We start from the raw sequence: 16,586 nt of genomic DNA, 5'->3' as shown, positions 1-16,586 counted from the left end.
TCATTTCTCATTAATTAATAATCAAAATACTATCACCTTAATACCGAAACACTTGTAAGGAAATATCTGGAAGTTGTTAGAACAATTTCATCCCTGAATTTCAAATTCAGTAACAATAAAACAAGCGATATGTTTATCATAGATCCATTTCCTTTAAGCTTGCTCTATGATGTTTGAAGCCTCTGGTTGGTTTATCATATTCTGATACATCAGTATATATATGGTTCTTTATTAAGACATCCCCTCTACATAATATACCCATCACACTGTGTGGTTAAGAAATGCCGCCATTTTGACATACACTGTCATGGTAACGTGTTTTCATAAAAAAGACCGGTTCCCAGCGCAAAATATTTATTAGATAAAAGCTTGTCTGAATTAAATACTTTTTGGGAAAAAAAGATGAAATTCATAGCTGATAAGAATTAATCATATTATGATAAAGCATCAAAAATATAATATTGTTTTGATTAAAACTGAGAATATTTCACTTCTCGAATGATATTGGCTAAAAGGATATCACAATTTAAAATTTGGCGTACAAAAATCTTCAATGTACACAAATACAAAAACACCAATGTAGTATCTCCAGGGAAATACACCACAGTTGGTGATGACCACGTAGAAATCCGCACCAGCTAGAAACATTAGCTGTATAAGTCGTGCTATTCAAACTAGGTAAATAGGTTTAAGTGGAGTCGGAGCGGGGAACCTGTCTGTTTTCACTGCTAGTGTACCCAACACTTACCATCGATGTTTCCTTTCCTTTTCCGTTGTAGAACGTAGGGATGGCAGGGCTGGACTCCATGCCTAGTTGCTATATCTCCATACCCCATGTTCAGTACCAGCAGGTTTGAAATACAATTTCATCATCAGCATCTTGTTTGTGTGCTAGCTATCTTCTTATTTACACACTCCATATACTCCCTCCATTGACCACTGCTGGCATGGCCGGTGATAGTCAGGCATGACATATCTAGTAGATTTCAGTATTTTGTTGATATTATTATTATTATTTTGAAATTATTTTTGTGGACTGCCTTTTATTTCAGTTTTCCGCAGCTGTGTGTAGATTTTGTTTCTGTTTGTTGTTTTATTTAGCAAGCATGGAATTCGGTGGATGAGTTGCTTGAAGAATCCTGTACAATCTACATACTTTCCTCTGTAGCAGTATATAGGCTGTGTATATTCTAGTGTGTGTGTATGTGTGCGTTTACTGCAGGCGTCAGCTCTACTGTCCCTGTAAGGAGGCTGGCCACAGTGCCACCTAGGAAATAAACTAGACCCCTTAGGATAAATGTATAGTCGTAGCCATCCCATTTTGGCAGTTTTTTATTCAATTAACCCAATTATTTTCTATAATAATTACTTTATGTATTAGTGTTTTTTTCCAAACAAAAGATCTCTATATCATTTATCCAATGAAATTGTGTCCTAAATTCAGCCTTATATCGATCAATATGGCGATTATTTCAACATGAACAAAACTTCTTTGTAAAATTCTACAGCATCAAACCCTACATACATGATACATATACACACATATTCACTAATGTAGATTTTTCTTCAAAATTCAACATAAAATCAAATGTTGTACCGACACCTTTACACTTATAGTTGAAACACTTACCTAAATGTCCCAGAGACTTCTGTATGGGTTTGACATTTTCCCTTGGATAAATTTAGGTACAAGTGAGGGGTGTTGAGATGAGGGAAGTGCTAGGTATAATGGTAAGGAATGATACGTTATTTACTTCTCCTTAATAATCATTAACCATCTTGATAGGAATTTGTACACCAACATCACCACATTGGCATCGATCAGATTGTGAGGGGGAATCTGATCATGCTGATATTGTTAAACCACGAGTTTTGTATCTTGAAACAGTGATAAAAAATTAACCAAGGGAGGTAACTTAAAGGGCTCATCATTTATACGTTAATTATTTCATTCCACTGTACCTATTGAGGCACAGACATTACAAACGGCCTTGCATATTAAATGTATCCCCATATACAACTAGTTCAAGTTTTGAAGCTGTTGAAAACATTTACAGTTTTTTTTTTTTTAATGCTTAAATATGTATGATTTAGTTCCAATAAATGATCGTGGGGAATCATAGTTCACATCAATGACCTTTTCCAATCAGTCTTCATCCTTTGCCAACCAAAACTTTAAATTATATGATCCTCACCATCTTGGAAACAAAAAAAGGTCTATTCGATTGAAATTTCAATGCAGGAAGACCCAGATGTGGTAGAATCAAATACTCTTCATGGATGGAAGGTTCTTAATTAAAGGGACATCCCGGTAAACCAATTTTTATTTTGTATTTTTTTTCCATATTTTTGGGTATATCTTTTAAAAAAATAACCTTATGAACAATAACCATTCGAATTTGATGAAATATGTACATAAAAAACATCAATTATTAATTATAAAAAGGTTATCACAATTCGTTGATCAATAGTCTGGATATGTAAATTTTGTGACATACACGATAAAACGCATGCGCACAACAAACTAAAACACCTGAAAACAAAAATGACTTCCAACGTGAATCGACTGTGGTTGAAAACGATAACAGCTAGCTTCCGTAAAGAAAATAATGGCCAAATGGGTCAAAGACAATCCAAGAATTAAACTGGGGAACCAGTACAATGGATTGGAACAGTTCAAACATGAAAACAGCAATAATACAGACGCTGCTCGTATTCTGCTTGATTGCTGGATAGTAGGTCATGACAATCTCGGTAATATTTACACAAATTCGGTAATAGTTACACAAACTCGGTAATATTTATACAGTCTGTACCAGTACGTACAGTGTTTACACTTATGTACACATAAATATTTGTGCCGAAATATAAACAGAACGTGTTATTAACATTTAAACCACTGTATAGTTATCCAACTAACCCAGATGGAATATTTCGACTTGTAAACTATCGTGTGTTTGTGCTTACAAATGAAAATGCCTTGATTTCAAAAGTCACATGATGATTTAAAAATAATATCCGCGCTAAATTTAGAGGGGGATTCCCAACTAAATCGAGTGGTCAAGCTGGACATAGGGATCGACTGTGAATATTGGGATAGCACAGAAACATAACTGGAAAGGAACAAAACACGTATATTCAATGAAAATTACAACATTTTTACCGTGATGTCCCTTTAAGGTGTTTTATCAAAATTATAAATTTCCTGTCCCCTGTGTTTCATGTTTTCCCCTGGCAGGAACTAAACTTTGCTGTAGTTTATATAGGAAAACACTTTTGTAGATAATTTGTAAATGATTCCAACTTGGTTAGAATTATGAGTTTGTCATATCAGTATGATGATGTGTACGTATTGACCCTGACTGACCCCAGGGACTGAAGGGTGATGCCAAAAATAGTAACATCAACTGAATTTCCAAAAATCTTATCAAGACCAAGAAATGGTAGAATCAGTGAGAACTGATTGCACATTTCAGAAAAATCAATCAAATGTATGATTTAAAAAGAATACAAATAATAACATGACAGCTGCTACATTGGTCCTGCATACATATCTTTTTTTTAAATGAAATTTAAATACAGGCTCCAGCCTAACCCTTAAACACAGACTTGGTAATAAGACAATGTGTGCCCACAACACAGAATATTGGTAACATACTAAACACACAGTACAGGTAACATACTAAACACACAGTACAGGTAACACACTAAACACACAGTACAGGTAACATACTAAACACACAGTACAGGTAACACACTAAACACAAAGTACAGGTAATACACTAAACACACAGTACAGGTAACATACTAAACACACAGTACAGGTAACACACTAAACACACAGTACAGGTAACATACTAAACACACAGTACAGGTAACATACTAAACACACAGTACAGGTAACATACTAAACACACAGTACAGGTAATACACTAAACACACAGTACAGGTAATACACTTAACACACGGTACAGGTAACACACTAAACACACAGTACAGGTAACATACTAAACACACAATACCGGTAACACACTTAACACACAGTACAGGTAACATACTAAACACACAGTACAGGTAACATACTAAACACACAGTACAGGTAACATACTAAACACACAATACAGGTAACACACTAAACACACAGTACAGGTTATACACTAAACACACAGTACAGGTAACATACTAAACACACAATGCAGGTAACATAATAAACACACAGTACAGGTAATACACTAAGCACACAGTACAGGTAACACACTAAACACACAGTACAGGTAATACACTAAACACACAGTACAGGTAACACACTAAACACACAGTACAGGTAACATACTAAACACACAGTACAGGTAATACACTAAACACACAGTACAGGTAACATACTAAACACACAGTACAGGTAATACACTAAACATACAGTACAGGTAACACACTAAACACACAGTACAGGTAATACACTAAACACACAGTACAGGTAACACACTAAACACACAGTACAGGTAACATACTAAACACACAGTACAGGTAATACACTAAACACACAGTACAGGTAATACACTAAACACACAGTACAGGTAACACACTAAACACACAGTACAGGTAATACACTAAACACACAGTACAGGTAACACACTAAACACACAGTACAGGTAACACACTTAACACACAGTACAGGTAATTCACTAAACACACAGTACAGGTAACACACTAAACACACAGTACATGTAACACACTTAACACACAGTACAGGTAACATACTAAACACAGTACAGGTAACATACTAAACACACAGTACAGGTAACATACTAAACACACATTTCAGGTAACACACTAAACACACAGTACAGGTAACACACTAAACACACAGTACAGGTAACATACTAAACACACAGTACAGGTAACATACTAAACACACAGTACAGGTAATACACTAAACACACAGTACAGGTAACATACTAAACACAGTACAGGTAACATACTAAACACACAGTACAGGTAACACACTAAACACCCAGTACAGGTAACACACTAAACACACAGTACAGGTAACATACTAAACACAAAGTACAGGTAATACACTAAACACACAGTACAGGTAACACACTAAACACACAGTACAGGTAACACACTAAACACACAGTACAGGTAACATACTAAACACGCAGTACAGGTAACACACTAAACACACAGTACAGGTAACATACTAAACACACAGTACATGTAACATACTAAACACACAGTACAGGTAACATACTAAACACACAGTACAGGTAATACACTAAACACACAGTATAGGTAACACACTAAACACACAGTACAGGTAACATACTAAACACACAGTACAGGTAACACACTAAACACGCAGTGATTTATATCAAAGAAATCACACCTACTGTAATTAAGTAAATGCTCATTGACAATCCAATATGTCTAGAATGTATCATATCATATGCCTGGCAGTATCAGACATAACATACTACTAAATGATTCTGAATAGCCTCATGTTCAGTCCTGAGTGTAGGTGCTGCCATGTTAAAATCCATGCTTGCTATCAAATGCACACCATCTGTACCACACAATCCCCCACTGTGAATCTGTAAACACACATACCAACGTATTTCACCAAACAAGTAGAACCTCACACCCCTGTAACATGCAACACCAACAAATTGGCAAACACATCGAAAACAATGTGTGATCAAAAAACCAGAAGTTTATGGATTATATAAACCCCATTTATACTCAGTAATATTAAATACTTGTTTTCAGTGTTTTCTTCATTGACATGGTGAAATAATCATTTAAGATCATACTGGCAGACATTTCGAGGTTAACTGAGCGTGAAGTCTTTGATATGATGATGACTAGCCTGTAATGATACCTTGTTCTCTTCCTCGGGTTTTAAAGGATGACATTGTCTGTCTTTAGATATTGCTTCAATAATATGCACGTGCAATTCCTGCTGATATTTTACTTATAAACGTTGACTAAGCTGTCCGGTTAAATCTTTTAGTTACATCTAATAACGTTATTCATATAATGAATAAATATCAAATACTTGATTGGTCTAATTTGAATCGAAAGTACTGCTAAAATTTGCAATAACTGCTCCATATAGAACTTCTACTGAAGATGCTCAAAACGAAGTTGATTGCTATCTACATTTAGTTGTACCATAGTATAAAAAATAAACTGGCTAAATAAATCTAATATTTTTCAAAAAGAAATGTTCGAGTTTATTTTATCAAATGCTGAAATCGAAGGCCTTTGTGTTTCTTCAGGAATGTGAAGACGATATTGCTTGCTTAATTCTGAACACAGTATGAGTTAAGGTGTTGTATGAAGTATTATTAAGGACGACAGATATTTAAAGTATTTTTACATGTATATTCATCTTTTCTTTTTGCTTTTGTTTTACCAGACACAGACACAAATCTCCGACACAGTCATGGAAATCAACAGTAACCAGACATCGCTAGAGCGAAGAGTGAACAAAATTGAGGAAAAGCTTGCAGGGCTTCAGGTAAATTAAGCTACAAATTCCTGTGTGTAGAGGACACACCTGCTGGGCTTCAGGTAAATTAGGCTACAAATTCCTGTGTGTAGAGGACACACCTGCTGGGCTTCAGGTAAATTAGGCTACAAATTCCTGTGTGTAGAGGACACACCTGCAGGGCTTCAGGTAAATTAGGCTACACATTCTTGTGTGTAGAGGACACATCTGCTGGGCTTCAGGTAAATTAGGCTACAAATTCCTGTGTGTAGAGGACACACCTGCTGGGCTTCAGGTAAATTAGGCTACAAATTCCTGTGTGTAGAGGACCCACCTGCTGGGCTTCAGGTAAATTAGGTTACACATTCCTGTGTGTATAGGACACACCTGCTGAGCTTCAGGTAAATTAGGCTACAAATTCCTGGGTGTAGAGTGACACATCTGCTGGGCTTCAGGTAAATTAGGCTACACCTTCCTGTATGTAGAGGACACACCTACAGGGCTTCAGGTAAATTAGGCTACACCTTCCTGTATGTAGAGGACACACCTGCAGGGCTTCAGGTAAAATTAAGCTACAAATTCCTGTGTGTAAAGGATACACCTGTTTGATGTGCAGGTTGTGAGCAATTTTTGGTTTTGCTATCTGAATAGACCTTGCAAACTAAGTGATGTCATTTCACACTTTAATTTCATTTGGCTCAGGGGCATTTTATGTATTCCAAAAATTGTTGAGTTATATATGATCAAAATTCTTCTGAATAGAAGAAAGGTTTGCTTGCTGGATTTAGGGTGAATTAGATTACTATTTCTATCCTTATTACAGGGCACCCTTGACCAGCTTCCAGGCTTAATTGCTGAGAAAGTGATCATGCGACGATCAGAGCACCAGTCGAGGCGAGACCACGGAGATCAACGGAATTTAGGAGGAGGAAGTTTAGGGAATGGAACGGATCCTTCCATGGACTTTCGGCGATCAGAGTTCAATCAACTACGGAGAATTTCTCCACCTCGTCGGAAGAAACAAGGAACTCAGTCTGTTACTGGAGGGTCAAGTCAACTGTAGCAGATTTGTAACAAAACTAATTCCTTATGTTATTGAATCAACAGTGCTGATCACAGGTTCCTAGGGTTGGTGTGGAATTTGGGAGATTTCATCCCAGGATTGTACAGGATGGACAACTTTATGTGGCAATTGGTTTGACTAGTGTGAAAGCAGATTCAAGAAATGGAATTATTAATTTTCTGCTTTTACCAATCCAGGTGAACTGCTTTAGGTGAAGTTTGCTGTGATACGTTTAGTGTGGCCAGGGTGGTTTCCTATTTGTGAATGAAGCATTTTAATGATCCAGATCCATTATAGATGGGAACACGTTGCCTTGGTGTTATTTATCTGTTTATATAGCCACAGTATTAAGAAAGATATTGTTACATAACTATCATTGTTACAACTGTGTAACACACTGGTGCAGAAAACAAGTCGTAATCTTATCAAGTCTGGACCAGTCAGAGAACCAAGAATGTAGAAAATGTAGGGATGTACAGACATTGAAACAATGATACATTGAAAAATATTTATCATGGTAGTTACTGTCATTTTATTAATTGAATAAATATAGCTAGGTAGTTTAAATCTCAATAAAGAGGAATGATCAAATGATTGGATGATACCTAAAGACAGTACAGAAATTCAGTTCACGTTCGAGTAGAGGCAAAATACTGCGCTCATTTGAGTGAACACAAAATCGTCATTTTATTACAACATTAAAATTTACATTAAGACTGGTGATCCAATTTCGAAACATTCCCTTGATAATATAAAGAAGAGGTGTGGATGTGTAAAAAAATATTTGCAATATTTTACGTCATGTATACAGGAACTGCAGTATTGGAGATGTGATTGATATTAATCTGTTACAGGGCAGTTTTAAGGTATGGGAATGAGGCTTGTCGATTCTTAGCAAAGCGTTCAACATTTTATTCTGGTGTTTCTCGCCGTATGTATTATGGTCATTACATTTACAGCCAACCAAAGAGATGTAATGGAGGAAATTGTTTGCCAAAACCTATTTGGTAGTTGTATTTTACAACTATCTATGATTGTAACTACCATGACTTTTATCTCGTTGGAGATTATCATGATCAGGATAACATATTTGTTTACTAAATAACTGTGTGTGCCATGTTGTAATGGTACTTACAGTGGAAGCAGTACCCTGCACCTTAAACCTGATCCGAGTCCAGATGATTTGTAAATATTATGAATTAATGTGTTAATTACGAGTGCAGACTTTGATAAACTGAAAGCGTGTGGTGATTATGTGTAAATATATATAATGCATTCATATTATTATACACACAATACGTGCCTCTTAATGTATATAATTGTAAATAATATAAACATCCGCCACAACAAAACGTTCTCAAAGAATTTAATGTGATTGTTTTTTTTTCTACGACTGTGATATTATTCCTTTAATTGTTACCTACTCATGCAAAACTGTTGGGAGAAAATGGTATCTGATAGGAGTTTGCTGAACTTGAATCTTCTGATTAATTTATTATAAAGCTTTTATTATATTATTTGCGTAATTATACTGGTCTACAACTCTCCCACCAATTAGTAGAATCTGTCTCAAATTAGTTTTCTTAAATTAAGTATTCTTAGAGGTTTTTTTTTAATGAAATAAGGTTTCAGCATTATTGAAAAGTTTTTAATACTGAGTGATCAGATTTTATTATCTCCCACTTTTTTGTATAATCGGTTGGAATTTTGATGATTAAATTATTCAACTGATTTTTCCATGGTAACATTGAACGATGCGGCTGGATTGCGGAACCTTCAGGGCCACTGTAACCAGCATCTATTTTTATATCATATGTTGTATATAGATTGATGTTTTGTGACTCCTAACAATCTAGCTGAGTTCCGTCGCTGAAATTGACTCAATTTATAAATTTCTCAGATATTATCAGCATATAAGCATTTTAACCATTTATAAGGAGAAATTGTTGAATTTTGAACTAAATCTTATCTATGAGTTAGGTAGATAACTTGTTGTTGAATCTTGTTATATTTTGTTGGGTCGAGGTTTGGTGTAAGAAGTCCTCAAAATACCACATACGGTTTTCAATATGTAGCTCATACTGACTAATCTTTCAAATTGGCAAAGTCTAAAACTGTTGGCCCTATTTGACAAAACAGTTAATGAATAGCTGAACGTGAGTCGGTATGAATAATTTACATTTGTATTGGGCTTAATGTTTGATAAATACCATTTATTTGAAAAGAAATCAATCTAAGAGGTTTGTAATCATATTTCAAAATCATACAAAATGATATTAACCAATTACTTAAGTACATAAAACAATAAACGACAACTTGAACAATTAACGACAACTTGAACTTTTACATGGAGACTCTATTGTGCCTAGTCTTTTTTCTTCAAAACACACGTTGTTAGGAAAGCTTCATTCACAAAAAAAACACATTTTATTTATTATCATGCAAGTACATAGACAACTAAGTGACGAGTCATTTACTAATTTTACAATTTCTTTTTGTTTCTGTTGAAGAAACTATGTCCCATGATAGCATTATAGTAACAATGGTGTGCGCATCCTATCACATGTGTGTATATTTAAATCAGGCAAAATGAATATTCATACATATAATTAGGTATCATGAATATTGATAAGTTTTAGGTATCATGAATATTGATAAGTTTTAGGTATCATGAATATTGATACGTTATGGTATATTTTTATTTGTTTGTTTGGGTTAAATTGACTGTGTATGGATTTGCCTACATGATTGTGTTTTTATTTCTGTACCATTTACAGTTGCTGCTTGAGTATGAAGTTTCCTCAAATGATTTGCTGTGCGTCAACATTTTTTATACATATTTTTTTTCAGTGTATGTATACCTAAATATCGTTTTGGTTGACTCAATATTACTCAAACACATTCCTACCAGTTGTTTACCCGCGTTGTACTCCAGGAAATAAAAAAAGACTTCTTTGTTATTACAATGTATAGTTTTACCCTGTGTATTATACATGTTTACGTTGTAAACAGATTTGTTTACCTGTAAACAGACAGTTATAGATTGATTGTTAATGATATATGTACGTCTAGTGGATTTTTGCATTGACTGACCCAGTGTGTACGCGTTCCTTTTTCAAGAAAGATGCTAACTGAAAAATGTTCACATCCATGTAAATCATGTTTAATTTATCCAATCTTCCAACGAGGCTATACCTTCCACATTACACCAGACACTTGATAACGTTCTCCACCAAGGGCGTTCTACCCACAAAAATGTCAAAATAGCCAGGAACCACTCTAAAAACACAAAAATATTGGAACTTTCAATCACCTTCTAGTTTTGATGGCTGTTTTAACAAAGGAATTGATCAAAGTAGCTTGCTGAGATTTAATGTGGAAATTAAGTTTAGATTTGACATGAATTTCATGTACAATGAAGCTTCAATAGAAACCAGATAAAACCCTGTAGTCCTGAACATGTCTAACACTCTGATTACATGTTACCGTAGCACTGAAGTACAGGATTATTATTATTATTCTGCCTTTCAGTGGACAAGCTTATGGACTATTTAACAATTCCACTTTCTACCTAATGTCTAAGTAAGAATTCATTTTTTTCATGGTTCAATTTAAAATAATTACAAGTTATGCTTCTTTTTCATATGAAGTAATTCATTCAGGTTGTTCAGTAATCAAGCATATTAGTTAGTAATTTTTAAGAGTCGTATATGTTTGTGGCTACCCCTAATGAAATGAAATAGCAGTTTGTGGCTCCCCCTAGTGGCATGAAATAGCAACCTTGATACTGATCTTGACAAAAATATGCAATTTCAAAAGTGTCTATGATGAATGTCATCGTTTCACTGGCCTAATTATTCAAGGAATACACAAAAACTCGCCTAATGTTATTTGGCTATATTTGTATACACATTTTCAAATGAAACTTTCATTATATTATTTCATTTTCTATATTTTTTTTTTATTTTCTTTGTTCTTTTTTTTTTTTTTTTTTTTTTAATTTTTGAAGGTTGCAGTTATGAAAAAGCAGATTTAATCATAAGATTTTGATTATCATTTTTCTTTTCTTTAAAGTCACCTGTAGTCACAAGTGAACCTTTTTTTCCGTCATTGTGTGTTGTCTATTTTTAGCTTTTGTCCGTTTACAATTCAGTTCCAAAGCTCCAAAACCAGTTTTATCAAAAGTTTGCAAGAACCTTCCATAGCCAAAGATAAGCTAAATTTGTGGATCCTACCACCCTGTGAGAGTCTTCTTCAAATTGATACATATGTTAGAATCAGTTACCATTCAATTAAAGGTTTTTAATTCTCTGTGGGAGAGAGTAAAGTTGACTGGTTGTTATTGATAAACATGTTTTGGGTATGATTAGTATATTATGTCGGGCATCTTGAGATGTGATTAGGTTGTTTGTCTGTCCGACAGTCCTTTTTTTTCCCACGATATCTTCAATTCTGTTTGTCATCAAAAATGTAATCTTTTTTTTTTTAGAGATAATGATATCAAGTTTGTGTTAAAACAGGTGGACATATCGTACACAACACAGTGAGCCTTATAGTGGTTGAACTATGGTAATGTCCCTCTAGGTTAAGCAACACCAAATTTATTCTGTGGTTCCTGACGTTTTGCAAAGTTTCTTTTATTTTGACATTTTCAGTTAATTTTGTCAGATGATATGATTGCAGTAACTATATGAAAAATCTTAACAGTATGAAGGTAATATTTTTGAATCATTAAAAAAAAATTACCAGTAAGATAAAATCATTACCAGTAAGATAAACCATTACCTGCATTACAGGAAATATAAAATCATTACCAGTAAGATAAACTATTACCAGTAAGATAAACTTTTACCAGAAATATAAAATCATTACCAGTAAGATAAACTTTTACCAGAAATATAAAATCATTACCAGTAAGATAAACTATTACCAGTAATATAAAATCATTACCAGTAAGATAAACTTTTACCAGTAAGATAATCTATTACCAATAAGATGAAATAATTACCAGTAAGATAAATCATTACCAGTAAGATAAAATCACATTTTAAATAGGCAAACCTAATGATTTGGATTAAAGATTGTAAAAGTATTCACAAAAAAAAATATTTTTTTTAGAAAGAACTCCAAATTATATCAAAGAATAAGGGCTTCAATATTGCTGAACTTTGACCTTTGATGAATGGAAAGGTCATGATGCAGCAGTCCAATTTGCCAAAAGGGCTGCTTATATTAGTCCATGAAATTGTGGTCAAATTATTATGTAGATCTCAAAGGCATGTTTGAAAACTCAGGAATGCTACAGCCATGGGAAAGAAAAGACTAAGGTCATTTTGTTAGTCAATGGGCTATCCACTCTCTCAAGTCAATGGGCCACCCACTCTCTCAAGTCAATGGTCCATCCACTCTCTCAAGTCAATGGGCCATCTACTCTCTCAAGTCAATGGGCTATCCACTCTCTCAAGTCAATGGGCCACCCACTCTCTCAAGTCAATGGGCTATCCACTCTCTCAAGTCAATGGGCCATCTACTCTCTCAAGTCAATGGTCCATCCACTCTCTCAAGTCAATGGACCATCCTCTTCACAACTCAATGGTCCATCCACTCCCTCAACTCAATGGGCTATTCACTCCCTCTAGTCAATGGGCCATTTACTCCTGCATCAGTTGGCTATCCACTCCCTCAACTCAGTGGGCCATCCACTCCCTCAAGTCAGTGGGCCATCCACTCCCTCAACTCAATGGGCCATTTACTCCTGCATCAGTTGGCTATCCACTCCCTCAAGTCAGTGGGCCATCCACTCCCTCAAGTCAGTGGGCCATCCACTCCCTCAAGTCAGTGGGCCATCCACTCCCTCAACTCAGTGGGCCATCCACTCCCTCAACTCAGTGGGCTATCCACTCCCTTAACTCAATGGGCCATCCACTCCCTCAAGTTTAATGGGCCATCCACTCTTTCAACTCAATGGGCCATCCACTCCCTCAACTCAATGGGCCATCCACTCTTTCAACTCAATGGGCCATCCACTCCCTCAACTCAATGAGCCATCCACTCTTTCAACTCAATGGGCCATCCACTCTTTTAGCTCTATGCCCCTCTAACCCTGCTTCTGCCTCTATATATTATTACATTGACCACACAAAAATTCGAAAAAGTAGCATTTATGTGCAAGTTGTATAAATCATGTACCTGTCAAAATGCTTTCTCATGTTTATAGTAACCGTGTGACCTTTGTTACTTGGTCCTGTCAGTTCCTGTCCTTCCCAAATCAAGGCCATATCTTGTGAACCCCTCAACAGATTTGGTACATAGTTCTACACCTGGTCACATACTGGTGGTCATTGGTCAAAGGTCACCATTGACCGCTTTCACATTGTGGCAGAGTGGTAGGGACATGCATTCCAATTTGTTGCTATGGTTACATTAACAGATGTTTACTTAGGTTCAGACAACATTTTGATTTCTGATTGGTCGGATATTCGCAAATGGCAGATAAGTCCCAAAATTGTAGTTGGGAGTATAGACCTACTGTATGTGTAAATTTCAACTTCAACAACTTTAACTTTAACACGGTGGAGGCCTATGATTGGTTGAAATGCTAAGAGTTAGAACCAGCGGAGGATATTAGTCATACATGGAATAACAGTTCTATTTGGGATCGAACTTCTGAGATACTATATAACCATGATAATTACGAGCTTGAGAACTCGGGCGAATACTATGATTGACTGAGAGATACAATTCTATGTAATCTGGTAGAGCTAAGATAATTAAGGGTGACCCAAGGCCCTGAGATCTTCAAGAATATTTTATCAGATGAACGACCTAGTTTACAAACGCTGATCTGAAAGCTGTCCAACATGTTTCCTTGCAGCATGTGAAATCTAGAAGTCTTCAAGAACATTCATATACAAACACATCTAAGGCCTGATGCTGATTATTTGGATAATACTTTTTGACACTCTGAAGATGCCTTTGATGAAAATAGCTTTATAATGTCACACTGATAACTAAAATGCCCCTAATTACACCTCTACATAAAGAACCTGATTCCTGTTATCTTGTCTATACACACGTACATGATATAAATCTATAGTGAGGATCATCATTGTATATGAAACTCTGAGGATAACACACAAAAAATATTCCATTCATACATACTTTTTAGCCCACCATCATCAGATGGTGGGCTATTCAAATCGCCCTGCGTCCGTGGTCCGTCGTCCGTCCGTCCCTCCGTCCGTCCGTCCGTCCGTCCCTCCGTCCGTCCCTCCGTCCGTCCGTAAACAATTCTTGTTATCGCTAATCCTCAGAAAGTACTGAAGGGATCTTTCTCAAATTTCATATGTAGGTTCCCCTTGGTGCCTAGTTATGCATATTGCATTTTGAGACCAATCGGAAAACAACATGGCCGACAGGCAGCCATCTTGGATTTTGACAATTGAAGTTTGTTATCGCTATTTCTCAGAAAGTACTGAAGGGATCTTTCTCAAATTTCATATGTAGGTTCCCCTTGGTGCCTAGTTATGCATATTGCATTTTGAGACAAATCGGAAAACAACATGGCCGACAGGCAGCCATCTTGGATTTTGACAATTGAAGTTTGTTATCGCTATTTCTCAGAAAATAATGAAGGGATCTTTTTTAAATTTCATATGTAGGTTCCTCTTGGTGCCTAGTTATGCATATTGCATTTTGAGACCAATCAGAAAACAACATGGCTGACAGGCAGCCATCTTGGATTTTGACAATTGAAGTTTGTTATCGCTATGTCTCAGAAAGTACTGAAGGGATCTCTCTCAAATTTCATATTTAGGTTCCACTTGGTGCCTAGTTATGCATATTGCATTTTGAAACCAATCGGAAAACAACATGGCCGACAGGCAGCCATCTTGGATTTTGACAATTGATGATTGTTATCGCTATTTCTCAGAAAATACTGAAGGGATCTTTCTCAAATTTCATATGTAGGTTCCCCTTGGTGCCTAGTTATGCATATTGCATTTTGAGACCAATCGGAAAACAACATGGCCGACAGGCAGCCATCTTGGATTTTGACAATTGAAGTTTGTTATCGCTATTTCTCAGAAAGTACTGAAGGGATCTTTCTCAAATTTCATATGTAGGTTCCTCTTGGTGCCTTGTTATGCATATTGCATTTTGAGACCAATCGGAAAACAACATGGCCGACAGGCAGCCATCTTGGATTTTGACAATTGAAGTTTGTTATCGCTATTTCTCAGAAAGTGATGAAGGGATCTTTCTCAAATTTCATATGTAGGTTCCTCTTGTTGCCTAGTTATGCATATTGTATTTTGAGACCAATCGGAAAACAACCTGGCCGACAGGCAGCCATCTTGGATTTTGACAATTGAAGTTTGTTATCGCTATTTCTCAGAAAGTAACGAAGGGATCTTTCTCAAATTTCATACATACGTTCCCCTCAGTGCCTTGTTATGCATACTGCATTTTGAGACCAATCAGAAAACAACATGGCTGACAGGTAGCCATCTTGGATATTGACAATTGAAGTTTGTTATCGCTATTTCTCAGAAAGTACTGAAGGGATCTTTCTCAAATTTCATATGTAGGTTCCCCTTGGTGCCTAGCATTTTGGGACCGATCGGAAAACAACATGGCCGACAGGCAGCCATCTTGGATTTTGACCATTGAAGTTTGTTATCGCTATTTCTGAGAAAGTACTAACGGGATCTTTCTCAAATTTCATTTGTAGGTTCCCCTTGGTGCCTAGTTATGCATATTGCGTTTTGAGACCAATCAGAAAACAACATGGCTGACAGGCAGCCATCTTCGATTTTGACAATTTAAGTTTGTTATCACTATTTCTGAGAAAGTACTGAAGGGATCTTTCTCAAATTTCATAAGTAGGTTCCCCTTGATCCCTTGTATTGCATTTTTGGACCAGTCTGTCCTGAAAACAACCTGGCAAACAAACAGCCATTATCGTTAAATCTCAAATTTCTTATATAGCTTGGATTCCCTTGTTTGAAAAGTACTGGAGGGATGTCT

At 35.9% G+C, this 16,586-nt stretch overlaps 1 protein-coding gene across 1 annotated transcript in view; it reads left to right on the top strand.

The window, feature by feature from the left end:
* The window catches only part of LOC117334221 (small conductance calcium-activated potassium channel protein 1-like), a 90,154-nt gene extending 75,437 nt beyond the window's left edge, over positions 1-14,717 (top strand). The window contains exons 8-9 of the mRNA XM_033893707.1: positions 6,422-6,523; positions 7,317-14,717. Coding sequence (XP_033749598.1) covers positions 6,422-6,523; positions 7,317-7,556 — 342 coding nt within the window. The 3' untranslated portion in view covers positions 7,557-14,717. The remainder of the gene's footprint in view (positions 1-6,421; positions 6,524-7,316) is intronic.
* The last annotated feature ends 1,869 nt before the right edge of the window (positions 14,718-16,586 follow it).

This window comes from Pecten maximus, chromosome 9, assembly GCF_902652985.1.
Source record: "Pecten maximus chromosome 9, xPecMax1.1, whole genome shotgun sequence".
NCBI lineage: Eukaryota > Metazoa > Mollusca > Bivalvia > Pectinida > Pectinidae > Pecten > Pecten maximus.
The sequence above is the reverse complement of the archived record's forward strand: the minus strand, read 5'-3'. Positions and strand labels throughout refer to the sequence as shown.